Source organism: Oncorhynchus gorbuscha, linkage group LG10 (assembly GCF_021184085.1).
Source record: "Oncorhynchus gorbuscha isolate QuinsamMale2020 ecotype Even-year linkage group LG10, OgorEven_v1.0, whole genome shotgun sequence".
In the NCBI taxonomy this organism is placed as follows: Eukaryota; Metazoa; Chordata; class Actinopteri; order Salmoniformes; family Salmonidae; genus Oncorhynchus; species Oncorhynchus gorbuscha.
Window position 1 is genome coordinate 45,257,305 of NC_060182.1, and position 27,925 is coordinate 45,285,229.

The window sequence follows — 27,925 nt, forward strand, 5'->3', positions numbered from 1 at the left end:
TAACAGCCACTTCGGTACATGAAGACAAAAATAACCTTTCACCCTGACATAAAGAATGTGATTAATTCATAAATCATTTTTAAAAATACTGCACACAATGTATTACCAAAGATGGCAGTGACCCATTGAGAGAAGGTGCAACATACAGGAGCAGCTGAGCTGTGCAGCAACTAATTAAAACACAAATGATGCGCCTGGAGACTTCTCTTAACAGTATGTCACCATCGCTTGAAAACTTTAAGTGGCGCCGCAACTGACCCTTATGGAACTCCAGATAGATTCCAGGGCTTGTCAGTGACTGTGATCCCAGTGATAAGCACAGGTCTGATGACCAATGGAATTTTCCACTGTGGGGGAAGATTGGCCTGATTGGTAGTTTATAAGTGTGGGCCAGGTTCCCAGAGCCAGTCAAATGTGGAAAACTCGGACCGGGACCTCGTGGAATGCCCCCGTATCTGGCACATCAGGACACCTTACTGCCTTACACAGCCAGCCTGAACATGCATGCCCTCATTTTAGTACCAGGCAACAGGGAGTCTTAAGTCATTCTGGACTACTCAAGCATTGGAAAGTTTAAGTCGTACAGTATGAGAATATATTGTATGTATAGAATCAGTGAAAATAACAACACCTTTGTATATCTTCTAAAACATTTTAAAGTGTTAATTTTTTTTTTTAAATATGATGGATATGTCTGAATGATTTACAAAACAAAAGGGACCTTTATTTTGAAGAGCAATATCAAGGCACATGACAGAGGTTTCTGCTTTCTCTTTCCCAGGGACCTATGTTGTTTGCCATGGGCTTGCTTTTCTACATACGGTATGTCAAGCTTCCACAAACGTATCACCAAGCTCAGAGCAATGCCCAAACCTCCACAGCAGATTTACTAAACACTGGTGTGTCCATAATGTTATTTGGAGGGGGTGGGGGAAACCGGTCCCCCTGGTCCTGACAATGGCTAAGCATAGCACATTTACCACCTGTCCATTTTCCATACAACTTAATTTGATGCATGTCATCTGCAGAGACACATTTAGTGTGGATGTTGACTGACCCAAAATTCCACCGTTTTCCATAAATCCTGGTTGGACGATTCCTGAAACCCGAGAATTTTGGGAAAGATACCCTTACATTTTGCAACCCACGCTATGGCAATTCTACAAACAAATACCCCCCCCAAAGTAACTACTATTTATCTTGTTCTAGACCAAATGTAACGGCTTATCATTATATCCTTTATAGTACATGTAGCAAATCATACAAATAACATTTCATAAAAATAAACTCTTAAATAAAACAAGGCAAAAAACATGAAACATAACAAGGAATGCTTAGTGTATACAGTCCATTCAGAAAGTATTCAGACCCCTTGACTTTTTCCACATTTTGTTACATTACATTTACATTACATTTAAGTCATTTACATTACAGCCTTATTCTAAAATGGACAAAAAAATAATGTTTCATCAATCTAAACACAATAGCCCATAATGACGCACTTGTGATCTCATACCAAAAAGGGTTGAGAATACTTCTATAAATAAGGTATCGGTTTATTTTTAAAAATTAATTAGCAAAAATGTATAGGGTAGTGAGGATTTTCTTTTTTAGATCCATTTTAGAATAAGGCTGTAACGTAACAAATGTGGAAAGTATTCAGACCCCTTAACTTATTTCACATTTTGTTGTGTTACCGCCTGAATTCAAAATTGATTCAAAAAAAAAATTCCCTTCAGACAAGGTTGACAAGCTGACAAGGTACAAATCTGTCGTTCTGCCCCTGAACAGGTAGTTAACCCACTGTTCCTAGGCCGTCATTGAAAATATGAATTTTTCACTTAACTGATTTGCCATATAAAATAAACATGTTAGAATCAGAATTGGCATGGATTACAGAGGTGAGTCTTTCTCAGTTAGTCTCGGAGCTGTGCACACCTGGATTTACAATATTTGCACATTATTCTTTAAAAAAAAAAAAATGTATTCTTTATGTTCTGAAGCAGGTTGTTGATAATTGCTAGAACGCCCTTTTCAAGTCTTGTATTAGATTTTGCCTGTGCAATTTTTTTGACAAGCATACCCATAACATAATACAGCCTCCACTATGAAGAGTGGTACTCAGTGATGTGTTGTGCTGGATTTACACAAAACATAACTTTTTGTCCTGAAATACAAAGCGTTAACTTCTTTGCCACATTTTTTGCAGTTTTACTTAAGTGCCTTGTTCTGTACAGGTTTCCTTCTTTTCACTCTGTCATTTAGGTTAGTATAGTGGAGTAACTACAATGTTTATGATCCCTCCTCAGATCTCCTGTCACATCCATTACACTCTGCTACCGTTTTAAAGTTACCATTGGCCTCATGGTGAAATCCCTGAGCGTTTTCCTTCCTCTCTGGCAACTGAGATAGGAAAGACGCCTGAATCTTTGTAGTGAGTGACTGGGTGTCCAAAGTGTAATTAATAACTTCACCATGCTTAAAGGGTTATTCAACATCTGCTTTTTACCCATCTATCAATAGATACTCCTGAACTGATTTAGGCTAGCCATAACAAAAGGTGTTGAGTAGTTATTGACTCAAGACATTTCAGGCTGTAACACAACAAAGTATGGAAAAAGTCAAGCGGTGTGAATACTTTCTGAAGGCACTTTATGTGCCATCATGGTTTGTCATAATTGATTCACTTTACATCCATCTTTACTATTTATAAAAAAGCTGCACTGGCCTCATCATCATGTTTTAGCACATGTTAAAAAAGGTAGACTCTGCAATATAACATCACCATACACAGCAAGGGTGTAACCGTACATGTATTTGTACCAAACCGTCCACACTGTGAACCCAAATTAAAATACGTTAAAATGTTTTTATTTACAACATAAAAACACTAGGCCTATAGGCTATGCTGCATTGTAGGCCTAGAGTAAATCTGATCTGAAAAAAAAAAAACATTTCAGGCTATTCCGTTAAAACAAGTACAGTCTATGTGCACATTGTAATTAATTGTAATCTTATTTTTGAGCATTTCAAAATTTTGTGAGGCGCAGCAAAGAATTTGTTCTGCATAATGGCGAGTGGTGGGGTCAACGAACCAGAATTAGAGGATCCTCCATCATCATTTAGATCAAGTTTGAGAACATTTTGGTTTCCTCCCAGTAAATTACAACCGCAATGGATAGAGTTGTGGATAACAATGTCACCTATGCAGCTGCCAACACCTCAAATATGTTGGCACATTTACGCCGACATCACTCCAGTATACCGGTGCAAGACAGAAACACAAAGAAACAATGTCTCTCCTCTAAATTCAAGCACCTAAATCTGACCGGGACAAATAAATTACAAGAGTGATAGTTTGGCTAAGTGTATATATTTTTTTAACCTTTCTTTGGTTTATAGCCACGGATATGCACCCAGTCTCAGTAGTTGAGAATAGTGGGTTTCAGCACCTCGTGAAAGTGATCGAGCCATGTTACAAACTTCCCTCTTGCACCCGTTTCAGTAAACAGGTCATACCCGCTCTATATAAGCAGGCCAAAGCCAACATTTTCAATGAATTGGCCAATGCACCCTGTGTTGCACTTACTTAATTGTGACAGCCCATCACCTTACCCTGGAGTGGGAAATGTACTGTGCTACAGACACGGCCCCTTTACGAGAGCTACAAGTGTGCATCTGGCACTGAAGGAGGCAGAGTCATGGTGCATTTGTTACCAAGTGGGAAGTGGGAATTTACCACATACTACTGGGAAAAATCCACTTGAACAGCCCTCTATCTGGTAATGAATTACTTGTGGGAAATTTGTCGATCATCCTGAGCAACTTCTCGCACATGGATGGTGACCTCTATAGTCACCTATGACAGAAATGGCCGCTTAAGATAATCTTTGGCAGTTAAATGCAAAAGAAAACAACATTACAGCATCTATTACTGAGGTTTTGAAACTATAATTTGTTTGCACGCATGATAGCTGTACTTTTAGTTTATGGTTGACGCAGCTTGTTAGTCATTAGTCAATCAGCGTTTCTCAACGAGATCCAATCACATGAATGCATCCAACTGATATTTATTTATGGACTTGAAAACCGGTAAATTCCCACCTCCCACATGGTTACAAACGCAGCATCAGAGTGGAAACTTGAGACTCAACATAACAATCCTGTCACAACCGACAATGCCAGGAAGATTGTGAATGGCATTTCATTTTCCCGTTATACCGAGACCGAACCATGACCCCAAAACCGCAATATGTACTGAAGCGTGGGTTTGGTGAACCATTACACCCCTAATAGACAGTGGGCAAACGCCCTACTTACACACATCAACTTAGCACAGACATTACTGGCTTATGCCAATTTATGCTGCGTTCAAAACAACTGGGAACTCGAAAATCTCTGACTTTCGACTTCAGTGAGCACAAGACAACTGGGAACCAGAAAAATTCGTTTTGAACAGTCATCCAAGTGGGGAACTCTGACCTCTTTCTAGAGCCTCGACTTTCCGACCTGAAGATCACTGACGTCCTGATTTGACCTTGTTTTTCCCTGAGTTCCCAGTCTTGAAAGCACCATTACACCATCTCTTGAGCTGTGTGATAATGTCATATTGCGGATTCTACCTTTGAAGTACGACCAACACAACCTACATGGATGGGGAAACTAGCCAGAAAGTCACCACATTATTGGTTCCCTGCAATGTGAATCTACAAGGTGAACAACGGCAACATTTCCACAAAGATTTTACAGAGGTACTTAATACTGACAAACAAATGTCCACCCTTTTCTGTCTAGAAAATATGCTGGACCTTTCTTGGTCCCACACCCTCTAACTCAAAATTAAAACAAAAAAACCTTGGTCGATTCTATCCAGTCTTGACATACACTATATTCCTCCATCTTCCTCTGTCCTTTCGAAACACACCCATAACATTGCTGCCTGAATATTTGTGAGATGAACTGTCCTCTGTTAAGCTTAACATATGCGAGTGCAATTGTGTATTTGTGTGTTAATGCAGCTCCACACATATGCCTAGGTTAGAAATAGTCCGCAATGTGACATTTTGATAACACTACAGGAAAAACCTACTTTGATCGAAACCCCCGGCGGCACAGTGAAATGTTCTTTTCGCAAATATATAGTATAATACATTTAAATACACAGAGAACATAAAATTCAAATGTACAGTCACAAGTCAAAACAAGAGTGTTACAGTGATAAAGATGAGAAAGTCGGTCTGTTGGTAAAGCGTGGACACTTGGGATACAGGGGGGGGGGATGTCTTGGGCTGTAGAGGCTCCAGGAGCAGACAAAAGTAATCCTTTAACCTCTCGTTACAGAGGTGTGTGCCCATCGTGTCGTACAGAGTGTGGGGGAATGGATAAGACATGGAAAAGTATGGTACAGGTCCAGTTGAAGGAGGGATTGCAAGACGTGGGTGACTCTTGACGGCTTTAAAGACTGGACCTTGGAGCTCAAATGGTGATGTAATGCTGTCTGAGTTTCCCCAAGAGGAACTCGTGGGTTAAATTGTGTCGTGTGATTATTCCCACAATCTGAAAGAGAAGGTACAGGGAGCGACATCATGGAGCAGACTGCTTCCTCCACTCTAGAAAGACTCAAAAATAATTAATTAGCTACAGTAGTTAGCTACTGAGCTATTCCTCTGCGTAGCGCTTCTAAGCAAAAGCAAATATCTTAGACAGTTTGATAAAGAAAAAAAAGGGAAAAGTGGTGTTAGTCCCTTGAAGCTGCATTTTTGTCAGAGTGTTGATTATTCATTCAGGTTTAGAATGGAACAATATGGACCTTTAATACATACACATTTTATGTACTTGATGTAGTATTTTGACAAGGCCACTTTTAATGTTATTAAAATATCACCATTAATAAGCATTAAGGCTATAGTGGCCAACACAGCTTGGTGTGTCAGTTAATATAATTCCTCACCTGGGTTGTATTGATAAGCAATCAATCCTAAGGAAACTGAATGAAACAGGGAGGGACTACCTGAACTTGTCCAATAAGAAATGCTTATTTTCCATTTCCGTTGCAAACCATTTTGAAATGGTGTGCCCTAATGCAGTGATTTTTTATTCTGGTCCCAGGGACCCAAAGGGCTGCACATTTGTTTTTGGCCAGAGCACAACACACCTGATTCCACTAATCAAAAGTTTGAGGAGTTGATTAGTGGAATCAGGTGGGTGGTACTTGGTCAAAAACAAAGGACCAGAAATTTCGAAAACACTGCCCTACTGAATATGACCCAGGCCACAGAGAGGAAACAGGAAGTTAAGGAGTGGGAATTTTAACCCCTTGCGGTGCAACTCACCTCTCCTACTGCGTTGACCACAGGCAGGTGTCGAAGGCCCATGGTCCTGAATAGGTTAAACACTTGGGACACATGTGTGTTTGGGGACACTGTGTAGGGGGAAGGGTTCATGTACGGGGTGACGTCCTGAAAGGGAAAGAAGATGATCACTTACTATCACAAACATGTAACCAGGTAGTAACACTTTTGAGGAAAATTGTTCCTTTTAGGTGACAATGCACAAACGTGACGCTCTTAAAGAAACAGTGTACAATTTAATGCAATGCGTAGAAACCTAATATTCCACAATTACTCTAATTTCAATTACATGTATTTCTAACAATATTATATATTTTTTTTAAATAAATGTATTTGCAGGGTTACATATTAGTTTCTATAGCACAACATGTGCTTCAGAAGTAGCTATATTTCATATAGGCTAGGAGTATGAAACTACACTGAACAAAAATATAAAACCCAACAATTTCAAAGACTTTACTGAGTTAAAGTTCATAAAAGGAAATCAGTAAATTTAAATACATTCTTTAGGCCATAAGCTATGGATTTCACATGGCTAGGAATACAGAGATGCATCGGTTGGTCACAGATATAGTACATGGTCAAAAGTATGTGGACACCTGCCGTGGAACATCTCATTCCAAAATCATCTGCATTGATATGGAGTTGGTCCCCCCCCTTTGCTGAGGTAACAGCCTCCACTCTTCTGGGAAGGCTTTCCACTAGATGTTATAACATTGCTGCAGGGACTTGCCTCCATTCAGCCACAAGAGCATGAGTGAGGTCGGGTACTGATGTTGAGCGATTAGACCTGGATCGCAGTCGTTGTTCCAATTCAGCCTCAAAGTTTGAGGGTGTTGAGGTCAAGGCTCTGTGCAGGCCAGTCAAGTTCTTCCACACCGATCTCGACAAACCATTTCTGCACGGGGGCATTGTCATGCTGAAACAGGAAAGGGCCTTCCCCAAACTGTTGCCACAAAGTTGGAAGCATAGAATCGTCTAGAATGTCATTGTATGCTGTAGAGTTAAGACTTCCCTTCACTGGAACTAAGGGGCCTCCACCAAACTTTACAGTTGGTACTATGCATTGGGGCAGGTAGCATTCTCCTGGCATCCACCAGATGGTGAAGCATGATTCATCACTCCAGAGAACGTGTTTCCACTACATTGTTCACAACGTTATCAGCAACAAACCGTTCGCCAACACAACGCCATACACGCTGTCTGCCATCTGCCTGGTACAGTTGAAACTGGGATTCATTTGTGGAGAGCATACTTCTCCAGCGTGCCAGTGGCCATCGAAGGCAAGCATTTTCCAACTGAAGTTGGCTACGATGGCAAACTGCAGTCAAGTCAAGACCCTGGTGAGGACGAGCACCCAGATGAGCTTCCCAGTGACGGTTTCTGACAGCTTGTGCATAAATTATTTGGTTGTGCAAACCCACAGTTTCATCAGCTGTCTAGGTAGCTGGTCTAAGACGATCCCACAGGTGAATGTGGAGATCCTGGGCTGGCGTGGATACACGTAGTCTGCGGGTGTGAGACCGGTTGGACGTACTGCCAAATTCTCTAAAACAACGTTGGAGGCAGCTTATGGCAGAGAAATTAATATTAAATCTGGCAACAGCTCTGGTGGACATTCCTGCAGTCAGCATGCCAACTGCATATCTCAAAACATGAGACATCTGGGACATTATGTTGTCACCAAACTGCACATTTTAGTGGCCTTTTATTGTCACCAGCACAAGGTGCACCTGTGTAATGACCATGCTGTTCAAATCAGCTTCTTGATGTGCCACACTTGTCAGGTGGATGGATTATTTTGGCAAAGGATAAATGCTCACTAACAGGGATGCAAACTAATTTGGCACAATTTGAGAGAAATAAGCTTTTTGTGCACATGAATGCCAAGAGTCTGATCTGGAGGAAACTAGGCACCACTCATTATCCGGCCAATACCATCCCTACGGTGAAGCAGGGTGGTGGCAGCGTCATGCTGTGGGGATGTCTTTCAGCGGCAGGGACAGGGAGACTAGTCAGGATCGAGAGAAAGACGAAGGGAGCAAAGTACAGAGAGATCCTTGATGAAAACCTGCTCCAGAGCGCTCAGGACCTCAGACTGTCCAACAGGACAATGACCCTAAGCACACAGCCAAGACAAGCCAGGAGTGGCTTCGGGACAAGTCTCTGAATGTCCCTGATTGGCCCAGCCAGAGCCTGGAGTTGAACCCAATCAAACATCTCTGGAGAAACCGAAAAATAGCTGTTCAGCAACGCTCCCCATAGAACCTGATAGAGTTTGAGTTGATCTGCACAGAATGGGGGGGGGGGAATTACAGGTGTGCCAAGCTTGTAGCATCATACCCGAGAAGACTCGAGGCTGTAATCACTGCCAAATGTGCTTCAACAAGGTATTGAGTAAAGGGTCTGAATACTTATGGAAATGTGATACTTCTGTTTTTTTTTATACATTTGCAAAAACCTGTTTTTACAGCTATGGGGTATTGTGTGTAGATTGATAAGGGAAAAAAATATTTAATACATTTTAGAATAAGGCTATAATGTAACAAAATGTGGAAAAAGTCAAGGGGTCTGAATACTTTCCAAATGTACTGTAGGATATATCTCAATCTACTTTTTTTTTTAATTGTATTTTCTGCTGCTCATAAATGTTATGTTGTGTTTCTAACTTTTTAAAGTTGGGAGCACCAGTGCTACCAATGAAAATGTTTAATTTAGAGCCCCGATTGTAAGCGCAGCAGTAGCTGTAGATGTGTGATGGACTGGGTCGTACCACTATCATGCGGGGATTGAGAAGGGCCAAGTCTAGGTCATGGATGTCTGGGAAACGGGGGTAGTCCTCCGTCATCTCAGCGTACGACAGTCTCGGCTGCGTGGCACTCTATGTGGACACAGACAGACAAATAAAAAGGTGCACAGACATACACACACAAGAACATGTGTAGAAACACTACACACACACACACACACACACACACACACACACACACACTGACTAACTCCTGGGTCATATTCATTAGTACACAGCACACAGTGGCAAAACGTAGCAAAATGTTTTGCAACAGAGAACAAAAACGAGAGTTCAGGTAGTTCCTTCATGTTTCAGTACGTTTTATTCAATTTCTTGCCTAATGAATACGATGTGCAAGTGACATCGTCCTACGTCATACTTCCGGGTCCTTTCCCCTAATCTTTTGATTGGGCTTGACGATTATATCATAACATTAGTGAAAATCCGGTCATTTAAGGTACATATAAAATCATTTTTGCATTTGAGGATGAATTTATTACGTTTTTGCGCTCAAGACCCTTGTGCTTATGTTTTTCACATGGAATACCATTCAAAAGGTTACAAGAGTTAAAAAACTACAAGGCTACTTCCTGGAAAATGACATGCCACTGACACGCCACTTTCATACCTCATACTAGGAATTGCCAGGGACCTCACGATACAATATTGGTGCAATTCTTTACGTACCACAATTCTATATGTATTGTGATTTGATACTGCAATTTTATTGTGATTCAATGTTCAAAAACTGGCTCACTGCAGGTCTTACTACATGCCACTACAGAGGCATGAGAAAACAAGTTTTAATAAGTCATAGAAATAAAATGGCCGATGGATAACAAACCATAGGATGAGAAATACTGGAGTTTTGGCACAGGTAGAGCTGATTAGCACCAGCTAACAAAATTTAATTAATACTGAGTCAGAGAATCGAATGCAAAAATAATATTGCAATACTCTCCTGTATCAATATTTCCCCCCCATCACTAATGAATACGACCCTGTGGGTTGGGAGTTGGGCCACTGACCGACTGGTTCTCTGCGTAGCAGACGCCGCGGATCAGCAGGTTGACCAGCTGAGAGCGCAGGATGATGCCGTGGAAGGTCAGAGGTCGGAAGCGCTCTTCCATGGTCCACTCCTCGCTAGGGGACTGGTCTGGGTACAGGTTAGGGTAGGGTGCATGTCTAGAAACATACACACAGCCATAGAAACATTAGAACTTTCTCCAAATAGAAACACCAGACTGACCCATTACAGTGACTCCATCAATTACAACGTGTGCAAAGTTTATTAATAGTTCATTTCAGAAGAATGATGTATAAAAAAAAAAAATCTTAATTTGACCCAAGTCAAAGTTACCCCCTGTAACTTTAGGATGGTTACATGGTTGTGGTTGTAAAAAATGGGATGGGGTCAAGTCAGGTGTGAGAATTAAGGTGTGCGTATGTATGTGTGAGGCTTACCTCCTCTCCAGCATCTGCTGCAGCATGTCCTGGCCCTCCTCCATAGCAGGCACCACGGCCGCCAGCTGGTCGTCACACACGTTGCGCAGCTCACTGGACGGGTATGACTTCATGGACTGGCAGCGCCGCCGCTGCTCCCCGGCCCGCGTCAGCACGCTTGCTTTCTGAGGAGGAGGTTGGCGGAGGAGGCAGGGTTACATATGCTCCACAGACACACCTTCCTGTTCATATAAATGTAAATCATTTTACAGTAAAAGACCGTGAGACTGTCTGTGCATCACTGTTCCCTACATTCCCTAATGTAATTACTGACACTGCCCTAACACATAAATAGATGTGAATAGCCTTTTTATTAACATGTCACAAAGGGCTTTACAGTAACAATACTACAAGGAGGGGAGCAAGGAAGGATAAACAACATTATACAATTATTGGAAACACGGCCAAACTAAGTGGCCTTTATCAGTAGCCCCAACCTATGCATTATACAGTATAACAGGGTTCTGATTACTCCTGTTGGCAGTTCGTGGTATGGCAAGGGCATCTTCAGCAGAGGTGTATTCATTTGTCACAGACTGTAGCAAAACGTTTGGCCTGATGATCCAAATGGAAAACGTTTTGTAATGAAAACAAGAGTATCTATTGGATAAAACCAGGTAGGTCCCTCCCACTTTCATTATGTTTGAATATTTTTGGGTCCTAGAGTAACCAGGCAAAACGTATTGCTACGATCTGCAACTAATGCATACACCCCAGGACACAACATAGTGAAATGTTAAGATAGAAATAGGTTCAGTAGAACAAACATCTCTGACATGAAATCATATCAGTTCTATTCATGCAATTTCTATCTGCACGTTGCCCTGGCTCCTACCTTGAAGCGGATGTTATTGCTGATGAGGATGTTGCCCTTCATGAACTCCCGTTCGTTGTCCCTGTTCTCGGTGACCACGGGGAAGGCATGGTAGACGGTGGTACGCAGGATGCTCACCAGGGACTGGATGCGCGTGTGGGGGTACACGTACGTCAGGTTGGGCTCCATGATGTCACTGGCTGTCAGTCTGGGGGACAAACAAGGGACACACATGTACCAGGGTTAGGGTTAGTCAATTCAGGAAGTAAAATTCCAATTCAATCATTCAAAAAAGGTAACCTATTTTCAAGTAAAGGAAAAGCTTTTTTTTATGTATGCTTTTTTTTTAAACCCATCAACAGATTACACAGTTGGTTAAAGGCTGAAAAGGGCTGCATATATACAGAATATGCGTGTATACTGAAGAGAAATGTGCTAGTTGTAAGTGGGTTTGGATACAATGACCACTGATCTTGGTTTAATGACCACTGATCTTTATTATCAGAAATGTAGTATTATTTTCTTACTTGTCCATCTCGACCTCTGTCTCCCACTCCAGCAGTGGCACTCCTCTCAGATGAATGTGGATGTCATAGATGCCCTTATTGAAGAAATCCCCCGTCCACTTGGCCACCTGAGCACGCACACACACACACACACACACACACACACACACACACCTGTAAGTACCAACTCTGATGCAAGTCTACTAAATTGTGAATGTAAGTTCAAATCAATGAGGTGTACTTTACCATGAGGGTTATCATAATGGGCAAGCCGTAGGTGATCTCATTGGTCGATTCGATGAGAATGACAGTCAGGCTGATGGTCATCCGGACCACACCTCCCAGGAAGGCTGCTGCACCAATCAGAGCAAAGGTTCCAGAGTAGATGTCCATCCCCAGGTTGCTGTGGCAACAGAACAGCCAAAAAGGAACCAACCAGGAAAAGCAGGATCAGTCGAAACAGTAAGTGTCAACATTAGGAAAGGTTTTAGCAAAGGATGGGGGAGAAATCTCAACTTTTTAAAATTACTTCATAAAAGTGGTCAGTTCGATAGCGATTACTAAGGAAAGACTAAGGCTTATTGCTAGCACTGTCCGCTCAAACTGCATTATTTTCTTATACCCAAGACCACCACAAATCTATGTAAACCAACATATTAATCATGTTTTGATAAGACAGTTTGCATTATCGTCCAACAGGTGGCATTACACTCACAAATCACACTATCTGAAGTGAGAAAATGAACTGGCACCTACAGTCCAAAACGCCAAGAGAAACTTAATTTTTAGCTAAGTTAACAATCTCCCACAGGCATTACAAGGGCCTCAGCATGGCACATGAAAGCAGCCATTACTTGCAAGAACCCAAGAGGCCTGAGTCTGACAAAGCAGAGTAGAGAGGACAACCGGGTCAAAGAGAGAGAGAAAAAAAAACTCAGTGTGGGAGAGAAGCGCTTAGAGAAAGTGCCAAATCAGCAGATTCCTTCTCAGAGGATATGTCAACTTTAAAATGTAGCTTTGTTGGCATTTTTACACATTCTAAGAGATAAACTCTATGGGAAGCTACACTTTATATATATATATATATATCTCACAGTAGTTTGGTACTGGGAAAGTAGTTGGGAGATTTCCAAACCAACAGATTTCAAATCATAGAAACCAGATCCATATACAGGGCCTTCAGAAAGTATTCATACCCCTTGACTTATTCCACATTTTGTACTGTTACAGCCTGCATTTCAAATGGATGTACACAAAATACCCCACAATAACAGTAAAAATTAGTTTAGAAATGTTTGCAAATACCTCATTTACATAAATATTCAGACCCCTTTGCTATGACACTCCAAATTGAGCTCAGGTGCATCCAATTTCCTTTGATCATCCTTGAGACGTCACTACAACTTGGGAGTCCACCTGTGGCTAAATTCAATTGTTTGGACAGGACTTAGAAAGAAACATTGACAGTGCATAGCTGACAGTGCATGTCAGAGCAGAAACTATACCATACAATCCAAGGAAATGTCTGTACTGTTGAAGTCGGAAGTTTACATACACCTTAGCCAAATACATTTAAACTCAGTTTTTCCACAATTCCTGGCATTTAATCCTAGTAAAAATGCCCTGTTTTAGGTCAGTTAGGATCATCACTTTCTTTTTAAAAATGTGAAATGTCAGAATAATAGTAGAGAATGATTTATTTTATTTATTTATTTATTTCATCATATTTCCAGTGGGTCAGATGTTTACATACACTCAATTAGTATTTAGTTACATTTGCCTTTATTTCATTTTTTTACTTGGGTCAAATGTTTCGGGTATCATCCCACAAGCTTCCCACAATAAGTTGGGTGAATTTTGGCCTATTCCTCCTGACAGAGCTGGTTTGTAGGCCTCCTTGCTCGCACAACGCTTTTTTTTCAGTTCTGCCCACAAATGTTCTATGGGATTGAGATCAGGGCTTTGTGATGGCCACTCCAATACCTTGACTTTGTTGTCCTTAAGCCATTTTGCCACAACTTTGGAAGTATGCTTGGGGTCATTGTCCATTTGCGACCAAGCTTTAACTTCCTGACTGATGTCTTGAGATGTTGCTTCATTATATCCATATAATTTTCCTTCCTCATGACGCCATCTATTTTGTGAAGTGCACCAGTCCCTCCCGCAACTTGAAATACTGTGGTACACCTCCAATTCACTCAAATGATGTCAATTAGCCTATCAGAAGCTTCTAAAGCCACATCATTTTCTGGAATTTTCCAAGTGGTTTAAAGGCACAGTCAACTTAGTGTATGCAAAATTCTGACCCACTGGAATTTTGATACAGTGAATGGTAAGTGAAATAATCTGTCTGAAAACAATTGTTGGAAAAATGGCTTGTGTCATGCAAAGTAGATGTCCTAACCGACTTGCAAAAACTATCGTTTGTTCACGAGAAATTTGTGGAGCCGTTAAAAAAAATGTGTTTTAATGACTCCAACTTAAGTGTATGGAAACTTCCAACTTCAACTGTAGATCTCTGAGATAGAACTATGATGAAGCATATACAGTGCTGTGAAAAAGTAATTGCCCCCTTCCTGATTTCTTATTTTTTTGCACATTTGTCACACTTAAATGTTTCAGATCAAACAAATGTTAATATTACACAAAGATAACCCAAGTAAACACAAAATGCAGTTAAGTGATCATTTTATTTATTAAGGGAAAAAAAGCTATCCGAACCTTCACGGCCCTAAGTGACAAAGTAATTGCCCCCCCCCTTGTTAAATCATGAATTTACTGTGGTTAATCACATTTTTTGGAAAGCTGAGTTCAATTTCACTAGCCACACCTAGGCCTGATTACTGCCAGACCTGTTGAATCAAGAAATCACTTAAATAGAACCTGTCTGACAAAGTGAAGTAGGCCAAAAGATCTCAAAAAGCAAGACATTATGCCGTGATCCAAAGTAATTCAGGAACAGATGAGAAACAAAGTAATAGACATCTATCAGTCTGGAAAGGGTTACAAAGCCATTTCTAAAGCTTTGGTACTCCAGCGAACCACTGCGAGAGCCATTATCCACACATTGAGAAAATTTGGAACAGTGGTGAACCTTCCCAGGAGTGGCCGGCTTACCAAAATTACCCCAAGAGCGCAGCGACAACTCATCCAAGCGGTCACAAAGGCACCCACACCAACATCTAAAGAACTGCAGCCCTCACTTGCCTCAGTTAAGGTCAGTGTTAATGACTCAACCATAAGAAAGAGACTGGGCAAAAATGGCATCCGTGGCAGAGTTCCGAGGTGAAAACCACTGCTGACCAAAAAGAAAAAAGGCTCATCTCACTTTCGGCAAAAAACATCTTGATGATCCCCAAGACTTTTGGTAAAATATTCTGTGGACTGATGAGACAAAAGTTCAACTTTTTGGAAGGTGTGCATCCCGTTACATCTGGGGTAAAAGTTACACAGCATTTCAGAAAAAGAACATCATACCAACAGTCAAATATGGTGGTGGTAATGTGATGGTCTGGGGCTGCTTTGCGGCTTCAGGACATGGACGACTTGCTGTGATTGATGAAACCATCTGCTCTCTACCGAAAAATCCTGAAGGAGAATGTCCGACCAATAGTTTGTGACCTCAAGCTGAAGCGCACTTGGGTTCTGCAGCAGGACAATGATCCACAACACACAAGCAAGTCCATCTCCGAATGGCTTTTTAAAATTTTTTATGAAGGTTTTGGAGTGGCCTAGTCAAAGTGCGGACTTTAATCCGATTGAGATGCTGTGGCGTGACCTTAAAGGCGGTTCATGCTCAAACCCTCCAACGTGGCTGAATTAAAACAATTCTGCAAAGATGATTAAGCCAAAATTCCTCCACAGCGACGTGTAAGACTCAATTCCAGTTATCGCAAATGCTTGATTGCAGAGGGTGGCACAACCAGTTATTAGGTTTAGGGGGCAATTACTTTTTCACATAGGGCCATGAAAGTTCAGATTGCTTTCCCACGCCCAAAAAATAAAATCATCACTTAACTCAAGTAAACACAAAATGCAGTTTCTTTGTGTCATATTTAAATTTGTTTGGTGATCTGAAACATTTAAGTGTGACAAATGTGCAAAACAAAAAAATAAATAAGGGGCAAATACTTTTTCACCACACTGCATCTGTGAAAGGGTATAAAACAACTTCTACAGTATTGAAAGTTTCCAAGTGCACAGTGGTCTCAATAATATGGAACTACCCAGACTATGTCTAGAGCTGGCTGTTCGACCAAACTGAGCAACCGGGCAAGAATGATCTTGGTTAGGAAGGTGACCAAGAACCCAATGACGACTGACAGAACTTCAGTGTTCCTTGGCTGAGATGTTAGAACTTGTTATAAGGACAACAGTCTCTACAGCAAACTCCAGGCATGCCCCTACCAATCTGGGCTTTATGGGAGATTTTCTCAGGAGTGGCCTCCGTCTGGCAAAAGGCACATGAGAGCATGCCTGGAGTTTGCAAAAAGGCACCTGACAGACAGAGCATGAGACAAAATATTCTGTGGACAAATGTTACGATTTAGCCTGAATGTAAAGCACTGTCTGGAGAAAACCAGGCATATCTCACCAACCCTATCGTGAAGCATTGTGGTGGCAGCATCATGTTATGGGGATGCTTTTCAGCGGCCGGGACTGGGAGACTTGTAAGGATAGAGGGAACAATAAATGGAGCCAAATACAGCCAAATCCTTGAAGAGAACCTGCTTCAGAGTGCAAACAACCTTAGACTGGGGCAAATATATATGTTCCAACAGGACAATGACCCAAAGCATACAGCCAAAGCAATGCTGTAATGGCTTTAGAACAAGAATGTGAAAGTCCTTGAGTGGTCCAGATAACTCCCAGACTTGAATCCCATTGTAAATATGTGGAAAGACTTGAAGATTGTTGTTCACTGCCACTCCCCATCTAACTTAGAGCTTAAGAAAATCCCCAAAAACAGATGTACAAAACTGGTACAGACATACCCAAATCGACTCAAAGCTGTAGTCGCCGCTAAAAGGTGCTTCAACTCAGGAGTGGGAATACTAAAGTAAATTAGATTTCTGTATTTCCTTTTCACTTCAACATTATGGGGTATTGTGTGTAAAATGTATATTATATATAACACAATGTGGGTCAAGGAGTATGAAAACTTTCTTAAGGGTTTATTTCTACTATTTTCTACATTCTAGAATAATAGTAAAGATATCAAAACTATGAAATAACACATATGGGATCACGTAGTAACCAAAAAAGTGTGACACAAATCAAAATGTAAGTAGCCACCCTTTGCCTTTGACAGCTTTGCACACTCTTGGCATTCTCTCAACCAACTTCACCTGGAATGTTTTTTCAACAGTTTTGAAGAAGTTCCCACATATGCGGAGCACTGGTTGGCTGCTTTTCCTTCACTCTGCGGTCCAACTCATCCCAAAACATCTCAATTGAGTTGAGGTCGGGTGATTGTAGAGGCAAGGTCATCTGAAGCAGCACTCCATCTCCTTCTTGTTGAAATAGCCCTTACATAGCCTGGAGGTGTGTTGGGTCATTGTCCTGTTGAAAAACAAATGATAGTCCCACTAAGCGCAAAAAAGATGGGATGGCATATCGCTGCAGAATGCTGTGGAAGCCATGCTGTTTAAGTGTGCCTTAAATCACAGACAGTGTCACCAGCAAAGCACCCCTACACCATCACACCTCCTCCTCCATGCTTCACGGTGGGAACCACACATGCGGAGATCATCTGCTCTGCGTCTCACAAAGACACGGCTATTGGAACCAAAAATCTCTAATTTAGGACTCATCAGACCAAAAGGACAGATTTCCACCAGTCTAATGTCCATTGCTTGTATTTCTTGGCCCAAGCAAGTCCCGTCTTCTTATTGGTGTCCTTTAGTAGTGGTTTCTATGCAGCAATTCGACCATGAAGGCCTGATTCACGCAATCTCCTCTGAACAGTTGATGTTGAGATGTGTTTGTTATTGAACCCTGAAGCATTTATTTGGGCTGCAATCTGAGGCAGGTAACTCAAATTAATTTATCCTCTGCTTGCAGAGGTAACTCTGGGTCTTCCAGAGTCATGTGGCGGTCCTCATGAGGGCAGTTTCATGATAGCGCTTGATGATTTTTGCAACCGCACTTGAAGAAACATTCAAAATTCTTACATTTTCCACATTGACTGAACTTCATGTCTTATATTAATTTCGCTTTTCTTATTTGAGCTGTTCTTGCCATAATATACACTTGGTCTTTTACCAAATAGGGCTAACTTGTTACAACACAACTGATTAGCTGAAACGCATTAAGGAAAGAAATTCCACAAATTATCTTTTAACAAAAGCACACTTAATTGAAATGCATTCCAGGTGGCTACCCCATGATGCTGGTTGAGAAAATTCCAAGAGTGTTCAAAGCTGTCAAGGCAAAGGGTGGCTACTTTGAAGAATCTCAAATATATTTTTGGGGTTATGACTTGATTCCATATGTGTTATTTTATACTTTATATCTTCACTATTATTATACAATGTAGAATATAGCAAAAATAAAGAAAAACCCTGGAATGAGTAGGTGTGTCCAAACTTTTGACTGGTACTGTACATATGAATGAATCTGATATACACCATTACCATTCATGGACATTTTGTTACGAGACAGTTGGGCTAACATATTTGAGTACCGACTATGAGAACTTTGGGTTTACATTTCGTGGGAAAAAAATTATAATGAGAATGACAGCCTAACCATTTGCGTACATTAGATCATGCCTAACACTGAGAACAGTTGATTATGAGAACGTTGGACTAACATTGAGAACTTTATCAGAAAATTGGTCTTACATTTTGAGGAGGTTGGCCACCAGGCGTCCGAAAGCGGCGCCACAGAGCAGCGAGGGCACAAAGAGGCCGCTGGGCACCGACACGCCGTACGTCCAGCACGCCAACAAAAAGTACAGCACAAAGAACACAATCAGTGTCACAGGGCTGAATGTACCTACAGAGACAGACAGGAAACACAGGAAATCACACACTAAGGCTGCGTTTACACAGGCAGTCCAACGCTGATCTTTCTTCCACTAATTGGTATTTTGACCAATCACATCAGATTTTTTCAGAGCTGGCCACAGAGCTGTTCATTATGTTGTGTATAATGACGAACTAAAGTGTAGCCATCACGAGTACACAAACATATTTCGGTGTGTACGTGTATAGAGACTAGGGACCCTGTTAAAATAAAACACAGATTAAGCCTAGTCCTGGAACTAAGAAGTACCTTAAATAGAGATTATTGAGCATGCAGTTTAGTACAGGCATGGGATCAGTTTTGCCCTTAAAAATCAGGTGGGAGCTTGTCCATAATCTCATTCATCATCATCTAAAAGGCTAAACTGATCCAAGAACAGCCCTTGTCTCACCGTCCTGGTGGAAGAGCTGGTGGATGGCCACCTCCTGAGGGTTGAAGAACAGAGTGGCCATGTCGTTGTACGTCTTGTTGGGGCAGAAGAACTGGCGGATTGTAGAGTTGATGACGTCTTCATTGAGGGACACCTAGATAAAGCGCCATATCACACATTTTACCATTGTAACAAAACCATTGGGGCAGCAGTGTAGCCTAGTGGTTAGAGCGTTGGACTAGTAACCGGAAGGTTGCGAGTTCAAACCCCCGAGCTGACAAGGTACAAATCTGTCGTTCTGCCCCTGAACAGGCAGTTAACCCACTGTTCCCAGGCCGTCATTGAAAATAAGAATATGTTCTTAACTGACTTGCCTGGTTAAATAAAGGTAAAATAAAAAAAATAAAAAAATAAATTGAATGGGAGCATGTTTCTAACTTTAGGTACATTAATGTATACAGAACTGTATACATGTCTGTCCGATGTGGGACGTATTCAAAATGTGAAACTCCACTTCTGAAGGACCTGAGTGTATACTAGACTAGAGATCTGGTGAAACAGTTTTGGAATAGAGGTGATGTCTATGCCATAGATTGTGTTAATATTTTAACATTTCAATGGCCGACACTGGAGTGACGGTGTGTGCTGCCCGATGAATCGGTTCATTTACACCATTAAAAGCATTGAATGTTGAAACTGTGGTATGTTCAGTAAAGTCAAACATTGAAAAGGGGGTATATTCAGTAAGGTGAAGTGTTCAGTACGTTGCAGATAGAAATGAATCATTCATTTCTATCTGGATTCCATAATCTACATGACAGACCAATACAATAGACTTCTATCTGAATGTTCTTCATCGTTGCACTCTCCTGAACACTAGCACGGTTGGGATCAATGCCATTTCACTTCATTCAACTCAGTTGGCCAATCTGAGGTCAGAGAGGCAACAGAAAACACCAATAAACTTTTTAAGGATGGCTTTTGTATGAATATGTAGTTTTATGGTCTCGTTATGTTTCAATATGCTTTTAGTGCTCGTTTTAGGATGATTATGACGTTGTTTTACAGCTGTTATTTTTATATGCTTCACTTTTTTATAAAGTTGAGCTCTGCCAAACGTACCAGAGCTGTCGTGTTGTTGTTGGTGATTGTGGAGGCCAGGTCACGACATTCACCCAATGTCATGGATGCCACAAAGATCACCACCGTGGTCACCATGGCAACCAGCAAACTCTCTAGAACCCTTCCCAGGGACCAGACAAAGAACATGACATGAAACACAAATCACTGTAACCCCTTTGAGAAATATGCCTTTCCACTCAGATGGGGAAGTTAAATATACTGATCATTTGAAAAACAAAAGTTACATTTGTAACAAAGCATTGCAGCAATGCAACTGTCACTACAATATCACGCCGAGCAGGTACCTGACAAACTTGGCCTTGGGGTGGACGTGTCTCATGCGGTACTTGGCCAGCCTCTTGTTGATACAGTTAAAGAAGGCCCCCAGCAGCCCTCCCGCCACCCCCATCAGGACAAAGAAGGCCAGGTCAACCGCCGTCCACAGGTGGCACTTCTTATCCCCGTCTGAACACTGTGGTAGAGGGATGGACACCCATGGAGACATGGAACTCAAGTCGCTAAACCATTATATGCACACAGACCCACATACACTATCTGCACACCTCCACAACATGAACGAGTGCTTGTACCTTGAACTCGCCAAAGTTGAGCAGGCCAGGCAGCTGGAACGAGCCCCATTTGTTGTAGTTGATCCCAGAGCGGAAGAAGTTGAGGGTGAACGTAGCAGACATGGAGCAGAAGAGCTGGGGGGTAGACAGGAAGAGAGTGGTACTTCAGACCAGGCTGACTGACAATGACAGAAAAATAGCCTGTGTGTTCGTGTGTTTGCATGAGTCTCTGTCTGTGACCTTTGACCTACCACTTTCCAGGTGAGCGCCTGGTTCCAGAATGAGGAGCCCTCCTCCAAGCTGAAGAGGGTGCCCCCTATTGGTGCCCCAAACGCAGCCGCCACCCCAGCCGCCGCCCCCGCCGACACAAAGTCCCGCTTGTCCCTGAAATCAAGATTAAGCAGAGATTTAATTTATAATGATGAACAACTGCACTATTAGCACTTTACAGAGTATGCTACTGTACCGGTCACTGCGGAAGTAGGGGAAGTCAAAGTTGATCTTCTTGAAAGTGATGCTCTGAAACTGAGGGAGTCCGGCTCCCACGATGGCTCCACTGTGGATCATTGGACCCTCCTTCCCCACAAACAGACCTGAGGGATCAAACACTTAAAGGCGGAACAGACACTTTGCCATTGGATTCCTTTTGCTATAATGTTTGCATTTGTTGGAAAGTCAGGGGTCGTATTCATTAGTGCACACTGGAGCAAAATGTTTTGAAAAAGTGAAATAACTATTGTTTCTATTGGACATGTTCAGGTAGTCCCTTTCTGTTTCAGTTGTCTTCCGTTTGGTGCCTAGTGAATATGACCTTGTTCCATATATGTTGTAGTACCTCCGGATACGGTAAAGAGGACTCCGATAGCCTTGCAGATGAAAGTCCGTAGCCGGACTATTCCAGGTATCTTTACTCCGTTCAGGTAGCTCTTGATCTCAGGGATTCCCGAGCCTGCAGCTACAGGCTAAAGAACACAGGAAAGGGACAATCAGAAGGCGTTGGGACAATTCTGATATGATACCACCAGACAAGCAAATAAACCCTAAATAACTGCCCAACAGGTATAAAAAAAAAATTAAAGAGGTTTTGATAATGAGTATTGTCAAAGGGATTATGAGCATGTTCAGTACAGGCAGGCAGTACAGTAGACTCCTGACAAGTACACTTCAGATAAGAGCAAACTCCGTTGAAGTGCAATATAGGTCCCTTTTTAATTGCTCTGATAACTACACGGTATCAGGACAATCCTAAGCTACTGCATTTATCAGGAGTTGACTTTAAAATGTCTTGATTCCATACACATATTTAGCAGATGTTATTGCAGGTGTAGTGAAATGTTTGTGTTCCTAGCTCCAACAGTGCAGTAGTATCTAACAATTCACATCAATACACAAATCTAAAAGTAGATGAATGGAATTAAGAAATATTAGGACAATCAATGTATTAGTGGCATTGACTAAATACAGTAGAATAGAACATAGTATATACATATGAGATGAGTAAAGTAGTATGTAAACATTATTCAAGTGACTAGTGTTCCATTATTAAAGTGGACAGTGATTCCATGTAGCTGTGATGGCTACTTAACAGTCTGATGGCCTTGAGAGAGAAGCTGTTTTTTAGTCTCTCGGTCCCAGCTGTGATGCATGGTTGATGTCCATGATGATCTTTTTCGCCTTCCTGTGACATCGGGTGCTGACCGTACCTCCCTCTGGAGAGCCCTGCGGTTGCGGGCGGTGCAGTTGCCGTACCAGGCGGTGTTACAGCCTGACAGGATGCTCTCAATTGTGCATCTGTAAACCTGAGGTTGAAGAAACCTCCTGAGGTTCTTCACCACACTGTCTGTGTGGGTGGAGCCATTCAGATTGTCAGTGATGTGTACGGCGAGGAACTTGAAGCTTTCCAACTTCTCCACTGTGGTCCCGTTGATGTGGATAGGGGCTGCTCCCTCTGCTGTTTCCTTTAGTCCACGATAAGCTCCTTCATTTTGTTGACATTGAGGTTATTTCCTGGCACCACTCCGCCAGGACCCTCACCTCCTCCCTGTAGGCTGTCCCGTCATTGTTGGTAATCAGGCCTACTACTGTTGTGTCATCTGCAAACTTGATGATTTAGTTGGAGCGTGCATGGCCTCGCAGTCATGGATGAACAGAGAGTACAGGAGGGGGCTGAGGCCCTGGATCCCTGTGTTGAGGATCAGTAAAGTGGAAGTGTTGTTTCCTACCTTCACCACCTGGGGGCGGCCTGTCAGGAAGTCCAGGACCCAGTTCAGACCCAGGGCCCCAAGCTTAATGATGAGCTTGGAGGGCACTATGGTGTTGAAGGCTGAGCTATAGTCAATGAACAGCATTCTGACATAGGTATTCCTCATCCAGATGGGATAGGGCAGTGTGATGGCATCGTCTGTGAATCTATAGGGGTGGTAAACAAATTGTAATGTGTCTAGGGTGTCAAGGTGAAGAAGAGGTGATATGATCCTTAACTAGGCTCTCAAAGCACTTCTAGATTACATAAATGAGTGCTCCAGGGCAATAGTCATTTAGTTCAGTTACCTTTGCTTTCTTGGGTACAGGAATAATGGTGGACATCTTGAAGTAAGAGGGGACAGCAGACTGGGATAGAGAGAGATTGGATATGTGCGTAAACACTCCAGCCAGCTGGCCTGCGCATGCTCCAAGTATGCGGCTAGAGGATGCCTTGCGAGAATTGATACACTTAAATGTCTTACTCACGTCGGCCACAGAGAAGAAGAGCCCACAGTACTTCGGAGTGCGTTATCCATAAAGCGGGCAGCAAGACGTCGGTGTCCAGAAGCAACACATCGATGTCCGTGACGTGGCTGGTTTTCCGTTTATAATCCGCGATTGTCTGTAGACCCTTCCACATACGTCTTGTGTCTGAGCCGTTGAATTGCGACATTACTTTGTCTCTGTACTGACGTTTTGCCTGTTTGATTGTCTTACGGGGGGGCATAACGACACGGTTTATATTCAGCCATATTCCCAGTCACCTCGCCATGGTTAAATGCGGTAGTTCACGCTTTAAGTTTTGCGCAAATGTGCCATCTATCCACGGTTTCTGGTTAGGGAAGGTTTTAATAGTCACCGTGGGGACAACATCCCAACATCCCATTTAAGCGTCAATGTTATTCTCAGAGGCTAACCTGAACATGTCCCAGTCCACGTGATCAAAACAATGTTGAATGTTGAAGCATGGATTCCGATTGGTCAGACCAGCTTTGACCAGCTTTGAATAGACCTTAGCACAGTTACTTCCTGTTTGAGTATCTGCCTATATGAAAGGAGGAGAAAAATGGAGTCGTGATCTGAGGGCGGGGGAGGGCCTTGTAGGCATTTCGAAAAGGCAAAAAGCAGTGATCTAGTGTTTTCTCTAAGCGAGTACTACAGTCAATGTGTTGATAGAACTTCAGTAGAATTTTCCTCAAATTTGCTTTGTTAAAATCCCCAGCTACAATAAAATGCAGCCTCAGGATATGTGGTTTGCATAAAGTCCAGTGTAGTTCCTCGAGGGCCTTCAGGGTATTGGCTTAAGGGGGAATATACACGGCTGTAACTACAACCGAAGAGAATTCTCCTGGGAGGTAATAGAGCCGGCATTAAATTGTGAGGTATTCTAGGTTGGGTGAATTAAAGGACTTGAGTTTCTGTACATTATCACAATCACACCTTGTGTAGTTAATCATGAAACATACACCCCCATATTTCTTCTTCCCAGAGAGTCATTTTTATTCCTGTCTGCACGATGAACTGAGAACCCAGCTGGCTGTATAGACGGGGACATTATATCCCGTGAAATCCTTGATTCCATGAAACAGAGTATGTTAAAGTCCCTGATGTCTCTCTGGAAGGAGATCCTCGCCCTGAGCTCGTCTACTTTATTGTCCAGAGATTGAACATTAGCGAGTAATAACCTCGGAAGTGGTGGATGGTGTGAATACCTCTTCTCCGACTGGCGACGACTTGGAGCAGCCTCTGGGATAAGTTCAATTACCCTGGGGGGTACAAGCAAATGATACAATTCTGGAAAGTCGTATTCCTGGTCGTAATGCTGGCGATGTTCCACCGCTCTGATATCAAAAAGTTATTTCCGGCTACATGTAACACAAAAAAACATTCTGGGCTAATAATGTCCAAAATAACATGTGAAAAAAATTTAACTGCAAAGTTGCTTACAAGCTAGAAGCAGAGCTGCCATGTCGGTCGGCGCAATCTTACTACTGTATAGCATAACAATAGCATGTAAGGACATGTTAGGTATTTGTGTAGAGCGTCTTTACCTCAATGAGGACCAACACACTGGCGATGAAGATGAACATCATATTGAAGGCCAGTAGCTCAAGAAGCGAAAGAGCCAGGCAGCCTTTCTCGCTGCACTCCTCCACAGCTAGCACACACTGGCTAAGGAAAAGCATTGTCTGCCACACAACACCTCAAAGCTCTCAACTAATACAATATGTTGATTTGCAAATGTTCAACATCAGAAAGACATTATGAATTAGGCATAGACTTTGTGAAATATTCCATCTTCAAAAAAAGATACATTTTCCCACCAAGTTGAATTTGAGCTGAGTGAAAAGGCGTACAAAAAAGTCCACAAAAACACCCACCTGAAAGAAAAGAGAATGGTGTTAATAAGAGTTTAATATGCAGTTTTTTTTCAAAGCATGCAGACATTTGTCAGAAGCACCTGCGCATCATCCATACCTTCGTCATACATTATTTCCAAAGAATGTACAGAGGTCCATTGTTTATCGCTAACATACCGGTATGTAAGCCAACCAAAAATCTGAATGTCTGATTCTTCATCCAGCATATAACATGATTGCACTTACCAGGCCTACTGAAACTCCAATGGCAAACACTAGCATCCACCTCACAGCTTCATACTTTTTGGCTCTCTAATAACGTGATAGAAGAACCCATGTTAGAAGAGATGGGAAAACAACACAATTGCAATATGCAGTTTGTGGAAATGAAAAGTAGTTTTTTTTACAGCTTCTGAAAATAAAGGCATTCTAGTGTAGTTGGTAGTCTAACCACATACTTAATGACTTAGTAACGACTTTGTAACTAACTCAAAATGTAGGCTTATTTATCACAATACCAATGCCACAATTAATTTCTTAGTATACCTTGTTGTTCATCTCCTCCAGAACTTCAACATATGGTTCATTGATGCACCTGTCATAATCCAGGCTCTGCCAAAATATAGAGAGAACCATTGGGAGAGGAGTCAGTGTGTGTTTAATTGAATTCATTCTGTAGTTTATTTTTCTGACGAGAAAGATTTCAATGATACTCAGGTAACAGACGTGGTCAAGAGGTAGTCTGGTCCCATTTTATTTTGTGCTCTTGCCTACTCCATTGTCATTGTCAGTCCTTACATTGACATGACAATTCCATAAGGAGTTGGCAAAAAAAAGCTGAAACAGACTGGCAACCAGGCTAGTCAAGAGCTACACTGATGCTCATTTGGGTGTGCCTATTTTCCCTTCATTCATATGGAGTTAGGCCAACATCTTGATCTGCTTCAAAGGGATTTCATCACCTCATAATCTTTCCTTGGAAGGATCTCATCCTCTTCATCTTGAGTTTCCCCAAGAATAGTCTGGAAATTAGAAGAATGTAACACTGCCATCATTCTGCATGAAGATTAACAAAACAATGACACAAAACTACTCTCAGCCTGACAAATAAGGTTATGCAGTGTAGTGCACCTTCCCAGTCATCATGAAAAGATAGCTGGCACTTACTACACCTAGTACTATATGCCACACAATAACCCCAACAAAAGAGCAAGCTGTTGGCTGAGGTTTCTTCCTGAGTCATGCAAGGCTGTGAATAGCCGGAGGGAAACAAATAGCTAGATGCTAACGTTGCTCTCTTTCAAATGTAACCTTTATTTAGCCATACCCTTCCTCGACAATGAATGCCCCCTTGTCAAACAGTCCGGTAGGGTGTTTGACAAGGGCCTCTATTAAACAATGCACATCATGCATAAATACATGGCATCGGTCGTGCTTAGCAAGCATCACGCTTGAGTCACAGATAAAACATAGAGGGTTAGTTATAAAAAAAATATTTCCTAGCGTATTGCCAGTGGCTACTAGTTAGCATAGTTGCTCAGCACTGTCAGCTTGGTGTCATGTTGTTTAGTTTGACTCACAGAACACATTACCCCAAAACATTTATTTAGCCTATAATGTTACTGACAGCTATATTCTGTAACATAGTCAAACTCATGATTTATTTATCAAGCTATTGTGCAACATAGTTAGCGACCTAAGATAGCATTGAGATATCCACACAACAGAACAGGGTGGAGCTTTCTCCAGCCAGGGTGAAGTCAGGACATGGGCTCAGTTTTCCTTGGAAAACTCACACACAATATATTGCAAATTGAGGCAATTCTACACATTATAAGACATTATACAGATTCTCTCTCACCAGTTCCTCGGGTGTTCGGGTATCTTCATCCCTGCAGCAGCAGTGACAACATAAGCAATTCCCACAGCACGCCATCTTCGTTGTTGCCTCTTCAGCACCACCACTTCCCACAATGGCCGTGCTCGAGAGGATCGCAGCCGCATTGTATCATGGGTAAATTGTGACTGCCTGACTGATCTCCAAATCATAATGAGTTGCTATTTATGATGCAGGGTGATTTGTAGATCAATCAGTCGGCAGTCGCATGCAGTCGTTTTGATGCTCTCGAACACGGCCAATAAGGTGTGACGAACAAAGAAGCGGTAATTTACGGAAACGTATCAAAACTGCGTGTAATTTACGCAGCAATAACAACAAGATTACAAAACCCAGTTATAATAGTACAGCACAAATAATGTGCATGCAT

At 42.0% G+C, this 27,925-nt stretch overlaps 1 protein-coding gene across 1 annotated transcript; it reads right to left on the bottom strand.

The window, feature by feature from the left end:
* Window positions 1-699: 699 nt before the first annotated feature.
* On the bottom strand, window positions 700-27,925 carry LOC124046173 (chloride transport protein 6-like). Its single transcript, XM_046366257.1, has 22 exons — window positions 27,520-27,925; window positions 26,621-26,680; window positions 26,205-26,270; window positions 25,905-25,970; window positions 25,613-25,679; window positions 25,350-25,456; window positions 21,890-22,016; window positions 21,521-21,647; window positions 21,306-21,438; window positions 21,076-21,189; window positions 20,791-20,957; window positions 20,486-20,606; window positions 19,385-19,517; window positions 18,810-18,963; window positions 12,211-12,367; window positions 11,986-12,092; window positions 11,480-11,666; window positions 10,606-10,769; window positions 10,170-10,326; window positions 9,124-9,231; window positions 6,333-6,458; window positions 700-5,556 (listed from the first exon to the last, which is right to left on the bottom strand). The coding sequence occupies exons 1-22, from the start codon at window positions 27,592-27,594 to the stop codon at window positions 5,476-5,478; spliced, it is 2,604 nt and encodes an 867-aa protein (XP_046222213.1). The 5' UTR covers window positions 27,595-27,925; the 3' UTR covers window positions 700-5,475.

What these genes read in the sequence shown, in the direction of transcription:
- LOC124046173 (XM_046366257.1), bottom strand. Translation starts at nt 27,594, where the DNA reads ATGGCGTGCTGTGGGAATTGCTTATGTTGTCACTGCTGCTGCAGGGAT. An exon ending in CCCAAGGCCAAGTTTGTCAG is followed by an intron (nt 20,607 to 20,790) that starts GTACCTGCTCGG and finishes GTCCCTGGGAAG; the next exon opens with GGTTCTAGAGAGTTTGCTGG. An exon ending in CCAGCTCTTCCACCAGGACG is followed by an intron (nt 18,964 to 19,384) that starts GTGAGACAAGGG and finishes CTGTCTCTGTAG; the next exon opens with GTACATTCAGCCCTGTGACA.